This window comes from Corylus avellana, chromosome ca6, assembly GCF_901000735.1.
Source record: "Corylus avellana chromosome ca6, CavTom2PMs-1.0".
Lineage (NCBI taxonomy): Eukaryota > Viridiplantae > Streptophyta > Magnoliopsida > Fagales > Betulaceae > Corylus > Corylus avellana.
In genome coordinates this window covers 1,848,859-1,863,181 of record NC_081546.1, presented here as the reverse complement: position 1 = coordinate 1,863,181, position 14,323 = coordinate 1,848,859, and the positions used below count along the sequence as shown (strand labels likewise).

Here is a 14,323-nt window from a genome sequence, read left to right as displayed (position 1 = left end):
TATCCGTTTAAATGTAGACTATTCTATGGTTGGACTATATATGAAGGAGCATATTCCATTAAACTTCAAATTTTTCTTACTTATCAGATTATGGTGGAAGAACTGGTAATATCAGCGTCAAGTAGGTTGTATATGATCATGTGCCAATGACCAAAAAAAAAAAAAATGAAGTCAAATTAAAATATCTAGAATTTCATTCATGCAAGACTATTGAGTGCACCGCACCCTCTTATCTTAATATATATTAGATATGGTTTATAGATTTTCATTTGGTTAATTACTCATTTATATATAAGCAATTAGGTGCATAATAATAATATTATTGAAGGACTAGTTATTGTCTCTAGGGTTAAAATAGTTGTAGGCTTAATTTTGATCATAAACAAGTTTTCGTGTTTCTCCAACTATTTCATCGTTAAGATTTTATTTTGTTGCATTTAACGGTGTATATAATGTTATGTCATTTAAAAAATTATAATAACATGTTCGTAAAATATAATTTTGATCATGAAATTGACGTTCTCTCCATTTCAGATCCAGTTTTTATTACTTTAATTATATATAGTTAAGGCTTAATGTTTTTCTAAAATGAAAGAAATGAATTATTTTGTGGAATAGTCAATAGCACATATATGTCTTTATTCACACCATACGCACCTACAAGTCTACAACGTAATTTGTTCATAGAATTCAACCCACTGTTGGACAAAAAAGGTTGCTCCATGCTAGAATGGCCATATATGGAAGAAACTTGTTCCTTAAGTTTAGCCAACAGGTCATGCTCTTCCTCTTTAACACAAGGCAAAGCTAGCTCACCCTATGAATAGCCAGAATAAAGCACATAATTGTTTTATTTTTTTGTCGCTTTTTGTTAAACAAATTTTTACTAAGAAATTCCTCACATAAAACTTTGTAAAATACACATGACTCTAAAGGCACGTGTCAGTTCAATAGATTGAATAATTAAAAAAAAAAACACGGTTCTTTTGTACAGTTTTTTTCCAAATTAAGCTGAAGAATTTTTTTTCAATTCAGTTTATTAAACTAAAGTCACATCTATTTTTAATTAACACATGTCTTCCAAGTTGGTTTGAAAGAAAATTTTGTTTTGTTTTTGGTTATTTTGTTGTTATTATTATTATTATTATTTTGTAAAAAGAAAAAGAAAAACCAGAATCCCTAAATGAAAACCATCCAAAAGGGTCATTCCAAAACAGCATGCAAACCAACAACCTTACAATTGTAACAGCCAATGTCCCACAACTGAACACTAACGAACATGCTATTCTTACCGTGGGACCCGGCTTGTCTGGGGCCAAAAATCTCTCTCTCGCACGCAAGGATTGCGTGTCGTTCTAACATGTGTCACAGTCCCACGGGGCCTATCCTCTCTACCGTTCGTTGCCACGCTATTTATATATAATTATATATATCCGGTCTCTCCTCTCCCGCCTTTGGCTCTTTCATATTCTGAGCTTCTCGTCCCCTAACTTTCCTCCCAACCATTCCAATCATTCGAGCGAAATCTTCATCAATTTGGTTTTAATAATGGTGGTGTAGCTAATTAACACCCTTTTGTTTGATGCGAGAGGATTTGTAATTAATGCGAGGCACAATGTTTGCTGACACAAGTGGCATAGCGCGGCCGAAATACGGCAACTTAGCGCACTCTGATCCTAACATTTCGGCGACTAGCAACGATGAAGATTTCCCCATGCGTAACAGCAGCGCCTCATTCGACCCCAGCAGGATGAGCGGCGAGGGCTCTCCGATGACAATGTCTCCGTGGAACCAGGTTTCCCCGTTCACCAAATCCCCGTGGACTCAATTCGAGGAGCAGCTCCCCAAGAACGGTCTCATCGGCTCCCTCGTACGCGAAGAGGGCCATATCTACTCCTTGGCCGCGTCCGCTGATCTCCTATACACTGGCTCCGACAGTAAGAACATTCGGGTCTGGAAGAACCTCAAGGAGTTCACTGGCTTCAAATCAAACAGTGGCTTGGTCAAGGCAATCATAATCTCCGGCGAGAAGATCTTCACCGGCCACCAAGACGGCAAGATACGCGTGTGGAAGGTCTCCCCCAAGAACCCGAGCGTGCACAAACGCGCAGGGACATTACCTACCTTGATGGACATCTTCAAGAGCTCCATCAAACCGAGCAACTACGTCGAAGTGCGACGACGTCGTACCGCTCTCTGGATAAAACACTCCGACGCGGTGTCGTGCCTGAGCTTGAGCCGAGACAAAGCCCTCTTGTACTCGGCGTCTTGGGACAGGACCTTGAAGGTGTGGAGGCTCTCCGACTCCAAGTGCATCGAGTCTATCAACGTCCACGACGACGCCGTCAACTCCGTGGTGGCCGGCTCAGACGGCCTCGTCTTCACTGGCTCGGCCGACGGCACCGTCAAGGCGTGGCGGAGAGAGGTGAGCGGGAAGGTCACGCGGCACTCTCTCGCGCAGACGCTTCTGGAGCAGGAGTGCGCCGTCACGGCGCTGGCCGTGAACTCGTCCGGTGCAGTGGTTTACTGTGGATCCTCTGATGGGCTGGTCAACTTCTGGGAACGTGGGGACGGGATGTTATCTCACGGCGGGGTGCTCAGGGGCCACAAGATGGCGGTTCTGTGTCTCGCGGCCGCAGGGAGTCTCGTGCTCACGGGCTCAGCGGACAAGACCATATGCGTGTGGAGGAGAGACGGCGTGATCCACACGTGCCTCTCCGTCTTGGCGGGCCATAACGGTCCCGTCAAGTGCCTGGCGGTCGAGGAGGATCGGGAAGCGTCCGTTAATGGGGATCAACGGTGGGTCGTCTACAGTGGGAGTCTTGACAAGTCTGTGAAGGTGTGGAGCGTGTCCGAGCTGGCGGCTGAGTTGAATCAAACGGCTATGAAGCAACAGCAGCAGCAGCACTTTGCTAGCGATGGGGACTCGTTCCCATCCGATGGGAGTTTCTCCTCTGTGGGCAGAAGTAGCCTGAAGAGGAGGAACTGATCCCAACAAGATTGATCCCTGAGGTGTTTGCCACGTGTCTGAGCATCACCCTCGGGTTATATCTTGTCGATGTTTCAAAGAGCTCTTGTAACTCGTTGAAACGTGGACTTAAGGCAATATTTAAGGGTTTCTAGATTTCGAGGCAACTATGTTGGGAAGAACACTGAGGGGTCGAGGTTTACTTTCAATGGATTTTGAAGATTGCTGTAATGATGTAGACTGTGATGGATGATTGGATTTTGTGAATGGAATTAATTAAATTTGTGAAATAATACTTTTACCTTTTCTATGGGGTTGTTCTTATTGTTCAATTCATTAATGTTAGTAGTATTTAGTGAATGACTCTTCTTTGGGAGGATATATATAATACAAATTTACAGAGGATACATGCAGCAGGATTAGCAGGCAACACGGGAGTAGAAGTTCTAGATGATGTCCTAGACAAATGTAAGCAATAAGGTCAACTTTAGTTTGATTGAAATTAAGGTGCATATTATTCTCTATGATTGGAATTTTGAGCTTTGGTACAACCATTGCAGGAACACACAAGCATTTAAGTACCAAGGTTCGTTACTGATTGTGAAATATACAGAACATGAATTGTGAAGAACAGTAGAATTGATTGTAAAAACATCTGACATTTTTGAGGATGAAAATCAAGATGACACAAAAATTTAGCAACAGCTATAAAAAAAAAAAAATGTGATCCATAAATTGAAGTGAATAACGGCTATAGAACTATACATTCAATATAACTCCTCTGATCCAATTGGCATATCAGTTTTTCAATGTGAGAGCTTACGAGAATGGTTTCTTCTCACTTCAGGTTGTCTGAATGAGCTGAGACCACCCAAATGGCCGCTTCTGCTACCGATTGTGTTCAAGTCTAAACCCAGAGAAACAACCGGATCTCCTCCTTCTAGCACTCTTAGGACCTATATATATAACAGAGAAATGTTTTCAACTCAGACAATGTGGTAAAATTTTCAATGGAGAAGATATGTACAAAAAACATTAGGGAAGGAGGGTGAGTTAAGCAACCTTTGACATTGGAGGTCTGGATTCGGGATCTCGACGTAGACACAAGGAAGCAGCACGGCCCAATGCCTCTAGTTGATAAGGGATGTCAAGGGATTGATCACAGGCCAAGCTTGGATCATGTAATTGATAGATATTTGCTATGATATGGCTTGGTTCTAATGCAGCCAGAGGGTGGAACCATTCAGAGAGAAACTGCTTTCCGTTGATATACTGCAGCTCATCGATTCTTTTACCTGTAATTAGCTGAAGTAATATCACACCAAATGCATACACATCAACTTTATGTGTAATTTCTCCACCATCCATGTACTCTGGTGCAAGGTACCTGGTTCAAACACATTCAGCATCATTAGATAATCACATTAATTACGCTTCTGAGTTGAGGGTGCTGATTTTCAAACAACTTTTTGAATGTCTAGAAGAAAAATATACAAGTACCTTGAAGTTCCAATTACTTGATCCTCAGTACATATATCCCATTCAGAATGCCACCTAGCAAGCCCAAAATCAGCAACCTAACAATAATAAACTGATTAGAAAAAAATGAATAATCCATAAATGTTAACATAGTTAATAAAAGATATTGTAGCATCACTTGCAATTCTAAAGGAGTTCCACAACATCACCCTCACGTTTGATCCCATAATTATACAGACTTGAAATTAATATTGATTTTGCCCTTAAAGGTAAAGATAATGTGTGTTGTGGGAAAACTTTACTCGAAAAAGTCATGGATGTAGAGTGTTAGGCATAAATCTGTTGGAGATTGGAGATAGATTTCACGGTACAATCTATTTTCCTTCTTTGGCTACTTGAACTGAAGTTTTAGAAAATATGGTACAATCATTCAGAAAAGGCACAGTTTTGCAGATTGAAGTCAATTGATCAATCCACGTATTTAACTTCAAAGGTGGAAAAACTCATGGTTCTAAAAAATCAGAGTTGTAGTTCAAAGTACCAGAGGCTCAAATTCGTGAGTTAGGAGGATATTGTTTGTTCGCAGGTCTTCATGTGCTATACAACCCACTCTGCAGTCCTCATGAAGATATCTTAAGCCTCGTGCTGCCCCTATAGCTATCCTTAGCCGTGAGTGCCAATCTAGAGGACTTATGTTGTTTCCTGTCAGTCACAGAAATGATCAGTAATCGATCTGGATTTGAACCTTAATTGAAAGCCATATATTATAAGTAGAGAAAGCTTATGAAGTCCATGGAACTCAAGGGAGCCATTTCATATTTCATAGACCAATGCTCTACGGAAAAGTTAAGAAAATAGACAAGAAAAAATAGATTATATATACCATGTAAGTGGAAGTCCAAGGATCCATTGCATATGTACTCATATACCAATACCCTCTTCTTTGCCTCAATACAAAACCCAATCAGCAACACAATATTCCGGTGTTGTGCACAGCTCAATACCCGCACTTCCCTGCAGAAATCAGCATCTGATATAGAGCCACCAAACCTTAACCGCTTTACTGCAACAGCCTGACCATCTCTTAACACACCCCTGTGAACCACGCTGAAATCACATTTTGCCAAGAAATTCATATCTGAAAACCTGTCTGTAGCTTCCTCAAGCTCTTTGTAAGAGAACTGTCTTGGAGGTTTTCCAAAAACTGGTGATTTCTGTTGACATAGTGAGCATAAAGGAGGAGGTGTAGAGGAATTTCTACCTAAAGAAACAGCATCCCTGATGCTTGGGTTATTGGTGTAGTCTCTTTGATTGGTTTGGTCGATCCTGACTCTATTAATCCCCATATCTTGATCAGAGTCGACAAACTTATCACTTAGAGTTTTGGAAGTATTTCCACAGTTTCGAGGTATGAGGGGCTTATTATCAACAACGTGGTTCCAGGGAATCCGGAATCTGCTCTTCTGATTTCTAGCTACGGGTGATGTTGGGGAATTTGACAGAGTGACAAGCCTTTGCCCGTCCAATTCATGTGCTGACAGGGCGTCATTCAAGTCTCTCTGCTCATCAGTTGGCTTCTGAATTCCACCTTGTGGTCCTTCAAAGAGAGGATTTTGTCCATAAACAAGGAAAAGAGAACTCGTTGTCTCAACACTCGATAGTGAACCTTCCCTTGTGGTTCTTGTGTAGGAAGCACGCGGTTCTTCAGGGCTGCTCAGAGGAGTAGAAGGTTTCATTCTGTGGCCTTGCAACTTCCCCGCGTCTATTGGCGGTGAAGAAGAAGCAGAAAAGAAGGGGGTTCGGAGATCATCTGAACATCCTAAATTAAGCCTAAGGACTTTCGGTTGAGAACCCTTCATTACTACAATGTTGCAGTGTAGTTCTTCCATGCAATGCTTCACCTCTTGTTTCAATTTTCTGTTATCGCAATCCAGAAGGTCATGAACTACGTACTACTACTTCAAACCATTCTAACCAATTTGGAAAGACATGCCTTCAAGGTAAATAGTAAGATAGAAAACAACAATACAGGTTGATGAATCATGAATTTATATGGTACATTGATTCACAAAACAACAAGATATTTGAAGTTGTAAAGACGTCTAGTCCAGAACCAATTAGAATGTCTCAGTAGTGGCAATTTTTGCATGAAGTAGTTTTAGCTGTCACTGTGAAATACATGCAGCATATAAGATAACATATTTGCTTAGGTTTTCATTTAGTTGATTCACTGAATTTACACCAACCAGTAAAGACGTAAAGAGGTCAGAGAAAGATGAAAATAAAATTACAACTTATTATGAAATGCTATTAATGAAAGTAAAATTAGAATAAATGACATATATATATTAGCCACATAATGTTTGAAATAGTAGCAAGCTATTATATTTATCTCTTTTTTGATTGTATAATAAATGACATATATTAGCCAAATAATGTTGCATAGATATTCCAAAAAAGGTGGCAAAAGCTATTAGAGACAGATTACCAACTTATAATTAATCAAATCAAATAGGATAATGCTAAAGCACGTACAACAAATGGAGCTTATCCAGCTATCAAAAACGTTAAAATAAACGGTGGGCCTAGCATAAAAATGAATAGCTCAGTAACAAGAAATAATACTTGTTTTTTTTCTAATGTTAATTACTTGTCCAGTATGACCCAACTGACTCCGTGGCTCTTTGCTTCAGCTGCCACAGCACCGCCAGATGAGCATGAGGCCACCTTAATCCTCACTCTAACCTGCAATCAATTGTCATGACAAATATTACTTGTTTGATAACATTTTTTTTTTTCTCTTTTGTTTTTTTTATTTAAATAAAAACATTAATCAACAATCCAAAATTCAAAGTCATATTTGTGTCACATTAAAATATTTTTTAAAATTAAAAATAAAAGGGCATCTTTTGAAAAGTATAAACAAATGGAGTCCTAATTTTTTAATTATTTTTTCATTTATTGTTGTAATAGAGATAAAAGCGTTGGGACCTTGCGATTCTTGACATAGGTCCCTCCTAAGGATTGGAATTGCCTGTAATTTGTTGACTTAATTGTAAGTAATTTGGGCATTTTCATGAGCCCTACAATCCAAAATTTAGAGTTCATTTGTCTGAGACAAATGGGTCTTGTACCTGTCTCCTCTGTAAAACTGTCTGAATTATCGGCATTTTAATCAATGAATTGTAGACTATCCATATCCCCAATTACATGCAATTGAAAACAATGTGTACATTCTGGGACATGCACATTGTACTTCTCTTTTTTATTTTTTCCTGTCTTTTTCCATTTGACTCGCTTACTTTCTTTATTCTAATCATGGCTTTTGTATTTGAAATACTCAACATTAACGTACCAAAAGAAAAGAAAAGAAAAAATCCAAAATATACGTTTTGTAATGAAATCATGCCACAGCTTTTTAGTACTTTTCATTCTTTTTTGTTAAGATAGCACAACGATGCTAGTGAAATGGGGTTGTGCCCAAAAAGATAATACATCAAATGGGGTTGTGGGACACCATATAATATGCTTAAAATCAGAAGGTAAAACTACCTATAACGAAAAGATAAGATTCTTGGGGTCTACAATTTGATTTTTCTTTTGACCTTCTTTGTCATATGGACCGGTCCAATTTATTGACCTTAGACTAACAGTCTAAAAGCACATGCCAAGCTGGCCCTCACATCATTAACTTAAATCTTTATGCCACCAAAAACAGGGATCCAGATCCCTCTTATTCTAGTATAAAGACGAGGAGGGGTAGAGATATTCATAGGAACTGGAAAGGGCCAATACTCTTCCTCGAGCAGGGCAGCTATATCTAAATAGGCAGAGCTTTTTTATTTGGGTTGGAATTTTGAATAATTTACTAACAATTCATGTAATAATAGCCAAATTATATATCAATTATCTTCTAATAACAATGGAGGGAGTCTGGTGTCGGTCCCCATAAACTGACCGAGACCCCACTCTTCCCAACTCTGACAGCTCAATGATAATTTGGCAGAGACAGAGTCAATCAAAAGAAACAATAAAATTTCAGCCAGGGCAAAAACTACTGGATGTAACGAAAATAGCCGTTTCGGCAAAGCCAAAACCACGTGGTTTTTGTCCAAACAAAACCAAGCAAAAACTACGTCGTTTTCAAGAGAGAGAGAGTGAGAGAGAGAAAGAAAAAAAAGATCTTTTTGACCGAGAAACAATGTTAAATGAGAAAGGCGGCAGTTGGTAATATGGTAAATAGAACGTCACCTCCATGTGGCTGTGAAACTGAAGAGCCATCTGAGAGCAAGACTCGGAGATCCGATAAATCCGATCCGGCAACTCTTCCCGCATACTGCTCCCACAGTCTCCGGGGAAAATCGGAAAGCTCCAGAACCTTCTACCTGCAACGTTCATCGCCAAATCAAACAAATCAAATAACATATTATCAAGTCCAATTCAGAAGAAATAGGAAAGAAACAAATTGAAACCTGAAATTTAATTACCGGTTTTCTCCGTGGAAAAGACGGCGAGCAAGGTAATGCAATCGCCGGGATGAGCGACGTGAGTGAGAGCCCACGCCAATGCGGTTTTGGAGACGGCCTTATCTGCTTTCACGGCGACTAGTACTTTATACGACGACGTGTTGGCGTCGCTGCTTCGCCTTTCGCCCCCTTCCATTTCCACTGGTACGTGAAGTCAGGAGCTTTTGTTTTGGGGGCCTGAGACTTTGGAAACGTTTGGAATTTTGGTTGCCTGACTTTGGGATCGTTATATTTTAGTCGGACAAATTCCAAAGGTAGTAGAATAAGCATTTTGAACTTAAAGTAGCTGCTTGGGGCCCATTCTTTATTCCAACCGAAATAATCGTTTAAATCATTGATCACTTTTCGGAATTATTCCAATAGCAGTAAAGTTGGATATTTATATATATGATTTATTTTTCTTAAAAAATTTGGGTATTAAAACGTAAAAATTTTTTTGTTTTTAAATCGAATGAGTAAAGGCTAAACTGTTATTTTAAATGTTTAATTGTGTTTTTAAAAATTAAATTCGCAATCTATTAAATTGATATATTTTAAAAATTAACGCGCAAGTTTTCTTTAAAATTAAATCAAAGAGAAGCTCATTAAATTAGCGATGTAATCAATGATGGGTGGTAGTATAGATGAATTAGCTAAGCATTTGATAGCAATGGGCATGCAACAAATGATGAACAGACCAGATTAATAGCAAGAAAACGGTGTCGTCGTCCCAGCTGGTCGGTTGTGTAGTAAATTTAGTTGCTGATATGTCTGAAATTGGAATTCATAGGTACCCGCTGGCACTTTATATGTACCTTAAGCAAGGACCACATAGTTAGTACGAATGAATTGTTGGTGATATATATATGAGGGTACGTAGTAATGATGTATCAATTTATCTTGTAAAAGTACCGCATAGAGTGGGTGAGAATTGGGTCAATCAATGTTCTGGGTTCATGGTCATGCTTAAGAGGTTATTCTGTGGTTGGCATCAAGCTAGCTGCCTTGGGCCAGCCTAGAACCAACGTGAGGCTGCTGCAATAATGGGGTCAGCCATTAATAATAATAATAAGAAGAAGAAGAAGAAGAAATTCACCATATATAGAATTAAGACGCTTAGAGGAATTGTAGTCTCTTTGTAGGAGAGAGGGCTCCCCATACAACAAAGAGTTCACTGACTTTACTTGAGTATGGCCCATGGACACCTTATTCAAATAGAGAGCCGCCATTAATTAACAGGGTAAAACGGTCTCTATCAGGTCCCTCACATCCGCTGCCCAATTATAACACGCAAAAAATATTCAAATGCTCACCCATGGTCCTGCTGTGGGTTGCAAGAATTAAAAAAGGTCCATATAAATCAGGGCTTATAAATGGCAAAAACATTCAAACATTTGGGCTTTGGCCGACTTGTCACACGGACATGAAAAAAAGGAGGCCTAATGTGTCTTTTGCACCGCCAGACTTGCTCTAGGCCCTCTGGCCCAGGAAGACGAAACGAGCGCTTTGTAACAGGCTAACGGATCAGGATTCCTTGAAATTCTTAGGATAATTCTAGTTTCTGAAATTTCAGATCCAAGCCATCAGTTTTCATCCAAGAGTCATTATTCTGCCATGTGTCTCACTACTAATAATATAATAATAAATTTTTAATGATATTAATAATTATTATTATTTTATTATTTTATTAATAGTGAGACACGTGGCAGTATAATGACTCTTAAATAAAATAAATGGCTTAGATTTGAAATTTTAGAAACTGAAATTTCCCTAAAAATTTCAATGGATCTGAATCCCAAGCTAACAGAAACAATTTAGATAATACTTTATTTTTTTTATTTAATTATTTTTTTTATAAGCAAATAAGGAAAGAGTTGCATAGATTAAAACACTGAAAATAGAGTAGGCTACCCAACAACATACACAAAAAACAAAAATTACATTGCGAGAAATACAAATAAAAAGTAAGAAATAGATGATAAGTACTATAAGTACACCAAAAAAATACAGAAAAAAGGATTAAATCCTTTGGCACACTAACATTTATTAAATGGTGTAGGTCGCAGTTTAATGATCAAATGCATATACTTGAGCAGGAAGGCGTGGAGTGAGATGGACTTCAAGTGGTGTGGATTTCAAGTTGGTGAGTGCGACATTCTCTGTCATATCCACGGGCTCATCCGATGGGGTTGTAAGTTCAAAAGCGTGCAACAAAGTGGCAAGTGTGAGTTGCATGACTTGCAACGCAAGTGAAATTCCAGGGCAAAATCTTCTACCAGTGCCAAATGGTATCAACTCGAAATGTTGGCCCTTGACATCAACACCTAAATGGGTCGTAAGGAATCTTTCTGGTCGAAATTCATTTGGATCAGACCATACATGTTGGTCTCGATGGATCTTTGAAAGATTAACAAGGAGTCGCGTGCCTGCTGGAACATGGTAACCAGCCAAAGTGCAGTCTTCCCTGGACTCGCGTCGGATAGAGAGCGGTCCAGCAGGGTACAAACGCATTGTTTCTTTGAGAATAGCTTGGAGATATACCAAGTTTTTCATGTCTGATTCCTTTACTTGTCTCTCCCTGCCAATATGGAGATCTAATTCTTGATGTGCTTTCTTTAGAGCTTCTCGGTTGTTAAGAAGCAGAGAGAGAGCCCATATCATTGTTATGGTTGTTGTATCTGAGCCCCCTATGATAAGGACCTACAAAACCACCAAGGTCAAAGTATTAGATAGTCAGGTTAAAAAGCTCTAAAGTCACTCATATTTCAATAGCTTACCAGACATGTAGCTTTAGTGATTGTATCAGCATCATAATCGGAGATCTCTTTGTTTTCAGCAACAATAGACAACAAGACATCCATAAAGTCTTGTTGCACCTTTGCCTCGCCGGAAACTTTCCTTTGCTTATGTTCTTCTAACCATCCTTGAACCACATGATCCAATTCTTTTGCAGTTTGCTTCATGGCCCTCTCGTGCCCTCCCAAGTCCAACCACCTTAGATAAGGAAGCGTATCTGCTGCCACAAACGTTCCACTCAACTCAAAGAAATTTCTAAATGCCTTCCGGCACTGATCGTTATCTTCATTCTCATCTTTCAACGTTACACTCCCATCAAATCGCTTCCCCACACCCATCCTAAATACAACATTTAAGGTTATGGAACCAAACCATCTCTTCATATCTACCAACACGTTGTTGTTCTTCACCCAGAGATCATATATCTCTTTCACAGATGTATTTACCTCAGACTCTCGGATGTGTTTGAGCATTTCAAGGCGGTGGTTTGAGAGGACCTCAAGGGTGATTATTTTACGCACTTCGCGCCAGTAAGGACCGTAAGGGCCAAGCCCAAACATGGCATAGTTGTAGCCCATGAGTTCTGAAGCTATAGCTTTTGGACGGTCGGCAAAGGCTTTGTCGTTTGTGGTGAAGCACTCTTTTGCTATCTCCCAGTTGCTCACTATCACAGCACGATGCACTCCCAGCCGGATAGTGAAGATTGATCCGTACTTATCGGCCATGTCACCCAATGTGATATGGTCTGGTTTCGCCCCTCCTAGTTGGTGGAGGTGGCCAATCAAAGGCCACGCGCCACCAGCTTCTGGTGGAAGTGTTGTTTTACGACCAGTTGTTTTCGCTCTTCTTAGTATCCATAACAGAAAAAAGAGGAAGAGAAAAAAGGCGAAGATAGTGGCCATGAAAAGTTGTAGAGGATGCGTGATACTTGTGTATAGAGGTTTTGGCCCTTTGAGTTTGGGAGAAGAGGCGTGGTTCTGTTGCGAGCAGTCCCTTGTATGTATATATATATATATTCAAGATCAAATATTGTGCGGTGTGACTCTTCATTTCAAGATTTGCTAAAACCACGCGGACGTGGTCAGTGGTCTTCACTACTGGGCCAACCAAAGACGAAACGATACTTGCATGGCACGAATGATACAAATCAGATTTTTTAAATTTTTTTAATATATTTTTTAATATTTTTTAATGTTGGGTGCATGAAAACGGTGGGACCAGCTAGGAATTTTGAGTGTTGGCGTGTTTGACTGCTTCTTTTCCAGTTGGGAGAGTTGGCCATATAAGTTAAGATATAGATTAATGTTTAGTTAAGAATAACAATCTTAAAAAAAAAAAAAAAAGATGTAGGGGATAATGAAAACTGAAATAAGGATGTTCTAGATATCTATCCAATTAATATGTACTTCTCCATTTAGGATTTAGCAAAACTACCATATTTTTTCTCATGAAAAACTTAAATTTAATTCTAGATTATTGTTGTTGTAGTTTTTTTTTTTTTTTTTGGGTTTTGGTTTTTGTTTTGTAATTAGGAACCTAGCTAGCTAGTTTATGTTGTGGATAAGAATGGAGAGCACCTGTCAAACGCTCTGCGTCTAGTTGCATTTTTTTAAGAAGAATAATGTCACATCATTATATTATATCTCTATCTTACCTTCATGTCATTAAAGATTGAGCCTAGAAGCTACAATATTAATTATATATTCAAGATATTTTCTTGATTTTATTAATTATATATTCAAGATGATAGGTTCATCTCTTTTATGTGCTTTCGACTAGCTTGGCTTGGGAGTTGGGACTCTTACACTTTTCAATAATATTTTCTTTTACAATGTCACCTATAGCTAGTAACATATTCTATCCAATGCATCGATCGTCTTCTTAAATAATTCCACACATATTTTTCAACGTTCAACGTCTGCATCACATAACCCACAAAAATAATAAATCTTCTCCACTAGAAACAAAGTATAAAGCGACGCTTATATATAAAAAAAAAAAAAAAAAAAAAAAAAGAGCTTCTTTTTGTAATGTTTTCCTAATATTTTAATTTTTACAATGTTTTCCTAATTTATTATTTGAATTGAAATGCCCCCTTCTAAGTTCTAAGATTCAAAGTGAGATATTTTAATTAAAAAAATAAAATATCCATAATAGAAAAAAGAGGAAGATAAGAAAGCCGAGGATAGTGGCCATGAAAGTTCCAGAGGATGCGTTCGAGAAAGAAGATACTTTATTCTGGATATAGGTTTAGGTAGAAGGGGCGTGGTTCAGTTGCGCGCGTGTTGTTGGTTAAACGTCGCTCTTTCATTTCAAGATTTGCTAATATCACGTGGTCTTGTCTGGGCCAACCAGTGTAAATTTACAACAAAGCCCAGCCATATGTTTAAGCTTGGTTTATGAATTTAGGATAGACGAGCCAATTAAGACAGGTACTGAGAAGGAATTAAGACACATGATTAAAACAAAAAAAAAATTCATCTGACATATCCAATATGACAGCACAAGTGCTATGCTGTCAAGGGAACAATATTAAATAAACGAAAAATTGTTAAGATCACAACATAAATTTAAT

General features: G+C 38.7%; 3 protein-coding genes across 3 annotated transcripts; 1 reads left to right on the top strand and 2 right to left on the bottom strand.

Annotated features, from left to right (window-relative positions):
* Positions 1–1,206: 1,206 nt before the first annotated feature.
* LOC132184535 (protein JINGUBANG) lies at positions 1,207–3,292 on the top strand. The gene has a single exon (XM_059598206.1). The coding sequence runs from the start codon at positions 1,604–1,606 to the stop codon at positions 2,987–2,989; it is 1,386 nt and encodes a 461-aa protein (XP_059454189.1). The 5' UTR covers positions 1,207–1,603; the 3' UTR covers positions 2,990–3,292.
* A 297-nt stretch (positions 3,293–3,589) lies between these two features.
* On the bottom strand, positions 3,590–9,202 carry LOC132184273 (inactive protein kinase SELMODRAFT_444075-like). The gene is made up of 8 exons (XM_059597839.1): positions 8,935–9,202; positions 8,699–8,832; positions 7,098–7,192; positions 5,331–6,364; positions 4,989–5,149; positions 4,469–4,545; positions 4,031–4,355; positions 3,590–3,924 (listed from the first exon to the last, which is right to left on the bottom strand). Exons 1-8 carry the CDS (start codon positions 9,107–9,109, stop codon positions 3,775–3,777), a joined length of 2,151 nt encoding a protein of 716 aa, XP_059453822.1. The 5' UTR covers positions 9,110–9,202; the 3' UTR covers positions 3,590–3,774.
* Positions 9,203–10,850: 1,648 nt separating this feature from the next.
* Positions 10,851–12,704, bottom strand: LOC132184338 (cytochrome P450 CYP82D47-like). Its single transcript, XM_059597933.1, has 2 exons — positions 11,730–12,704; positions 10,851–11,652 (listed from the first exon to the last, which is right to left on the bottom strand). Exons 1-2 carry the CDS (start codon positions 12,648–12,650, stop codon positions 11,020–11,022), a joined length of 1,554 nt encoding a protein of 517 aa, XP_059453916.1. The 5' UTR covers positions 12,651–12,704; the 3' UTR covers positions 10,851–11,019.
* Positions 12,705–14,323: the final 1,619 nt, after the last annotated feature.

What these genes read in the sequence shown, in the direction of transcription:
- LOC132184273 (XM_059597839.1), bottom strand. Translation starts at nt 9,109, where the DNA reads ATGGAAGGGGGCGAAAGGCGAAGCAGCGACGCCAACACGTCGTCGTAT. An exon ending in CTTTTCCACGGAGAAAACCG is followed by an intron (nt 8,833 to 8,934) that starts GTAATTAAATTT and finishes TGAACGTTGCAG; the next exon opens with GTAGAAGGTTCTGGAGCTTT. An exon ending in CTCACGAATTTGAGCCTCTG is followed by an intron (nt 4,546 to 4,988) that starts GTACTTTGAACT and finishes TATTATTGTTAG; the next exon opens with GTTGCTGATTTTGGGCTTGC.
- LOC132184535 (XM_059598206.1), top strand. Translation starts at nt 1,604, where the DNA reads ATGCGAGGCACAATGTTTGCTGACACAAGTGGCATAGCGCGGCCGAAA.
- LOC132184338 (XM_059597933.1), bottom strand. Translation starts at nt 12,650, where the DNA reads ATGGCCACTATCTTCGCCTTTTTTCTCTTCCTCTTTTTTCTGTTATGG. An exon ending in TCACTAAAGCTACATGTCTG is followed by an intron (nt 11,653 to 11,729) that starts GTAAGCTATTGA and finishes GTGGTTTTGTAG; the next exon opens with GTCCTTATCATAGGGGGCTC.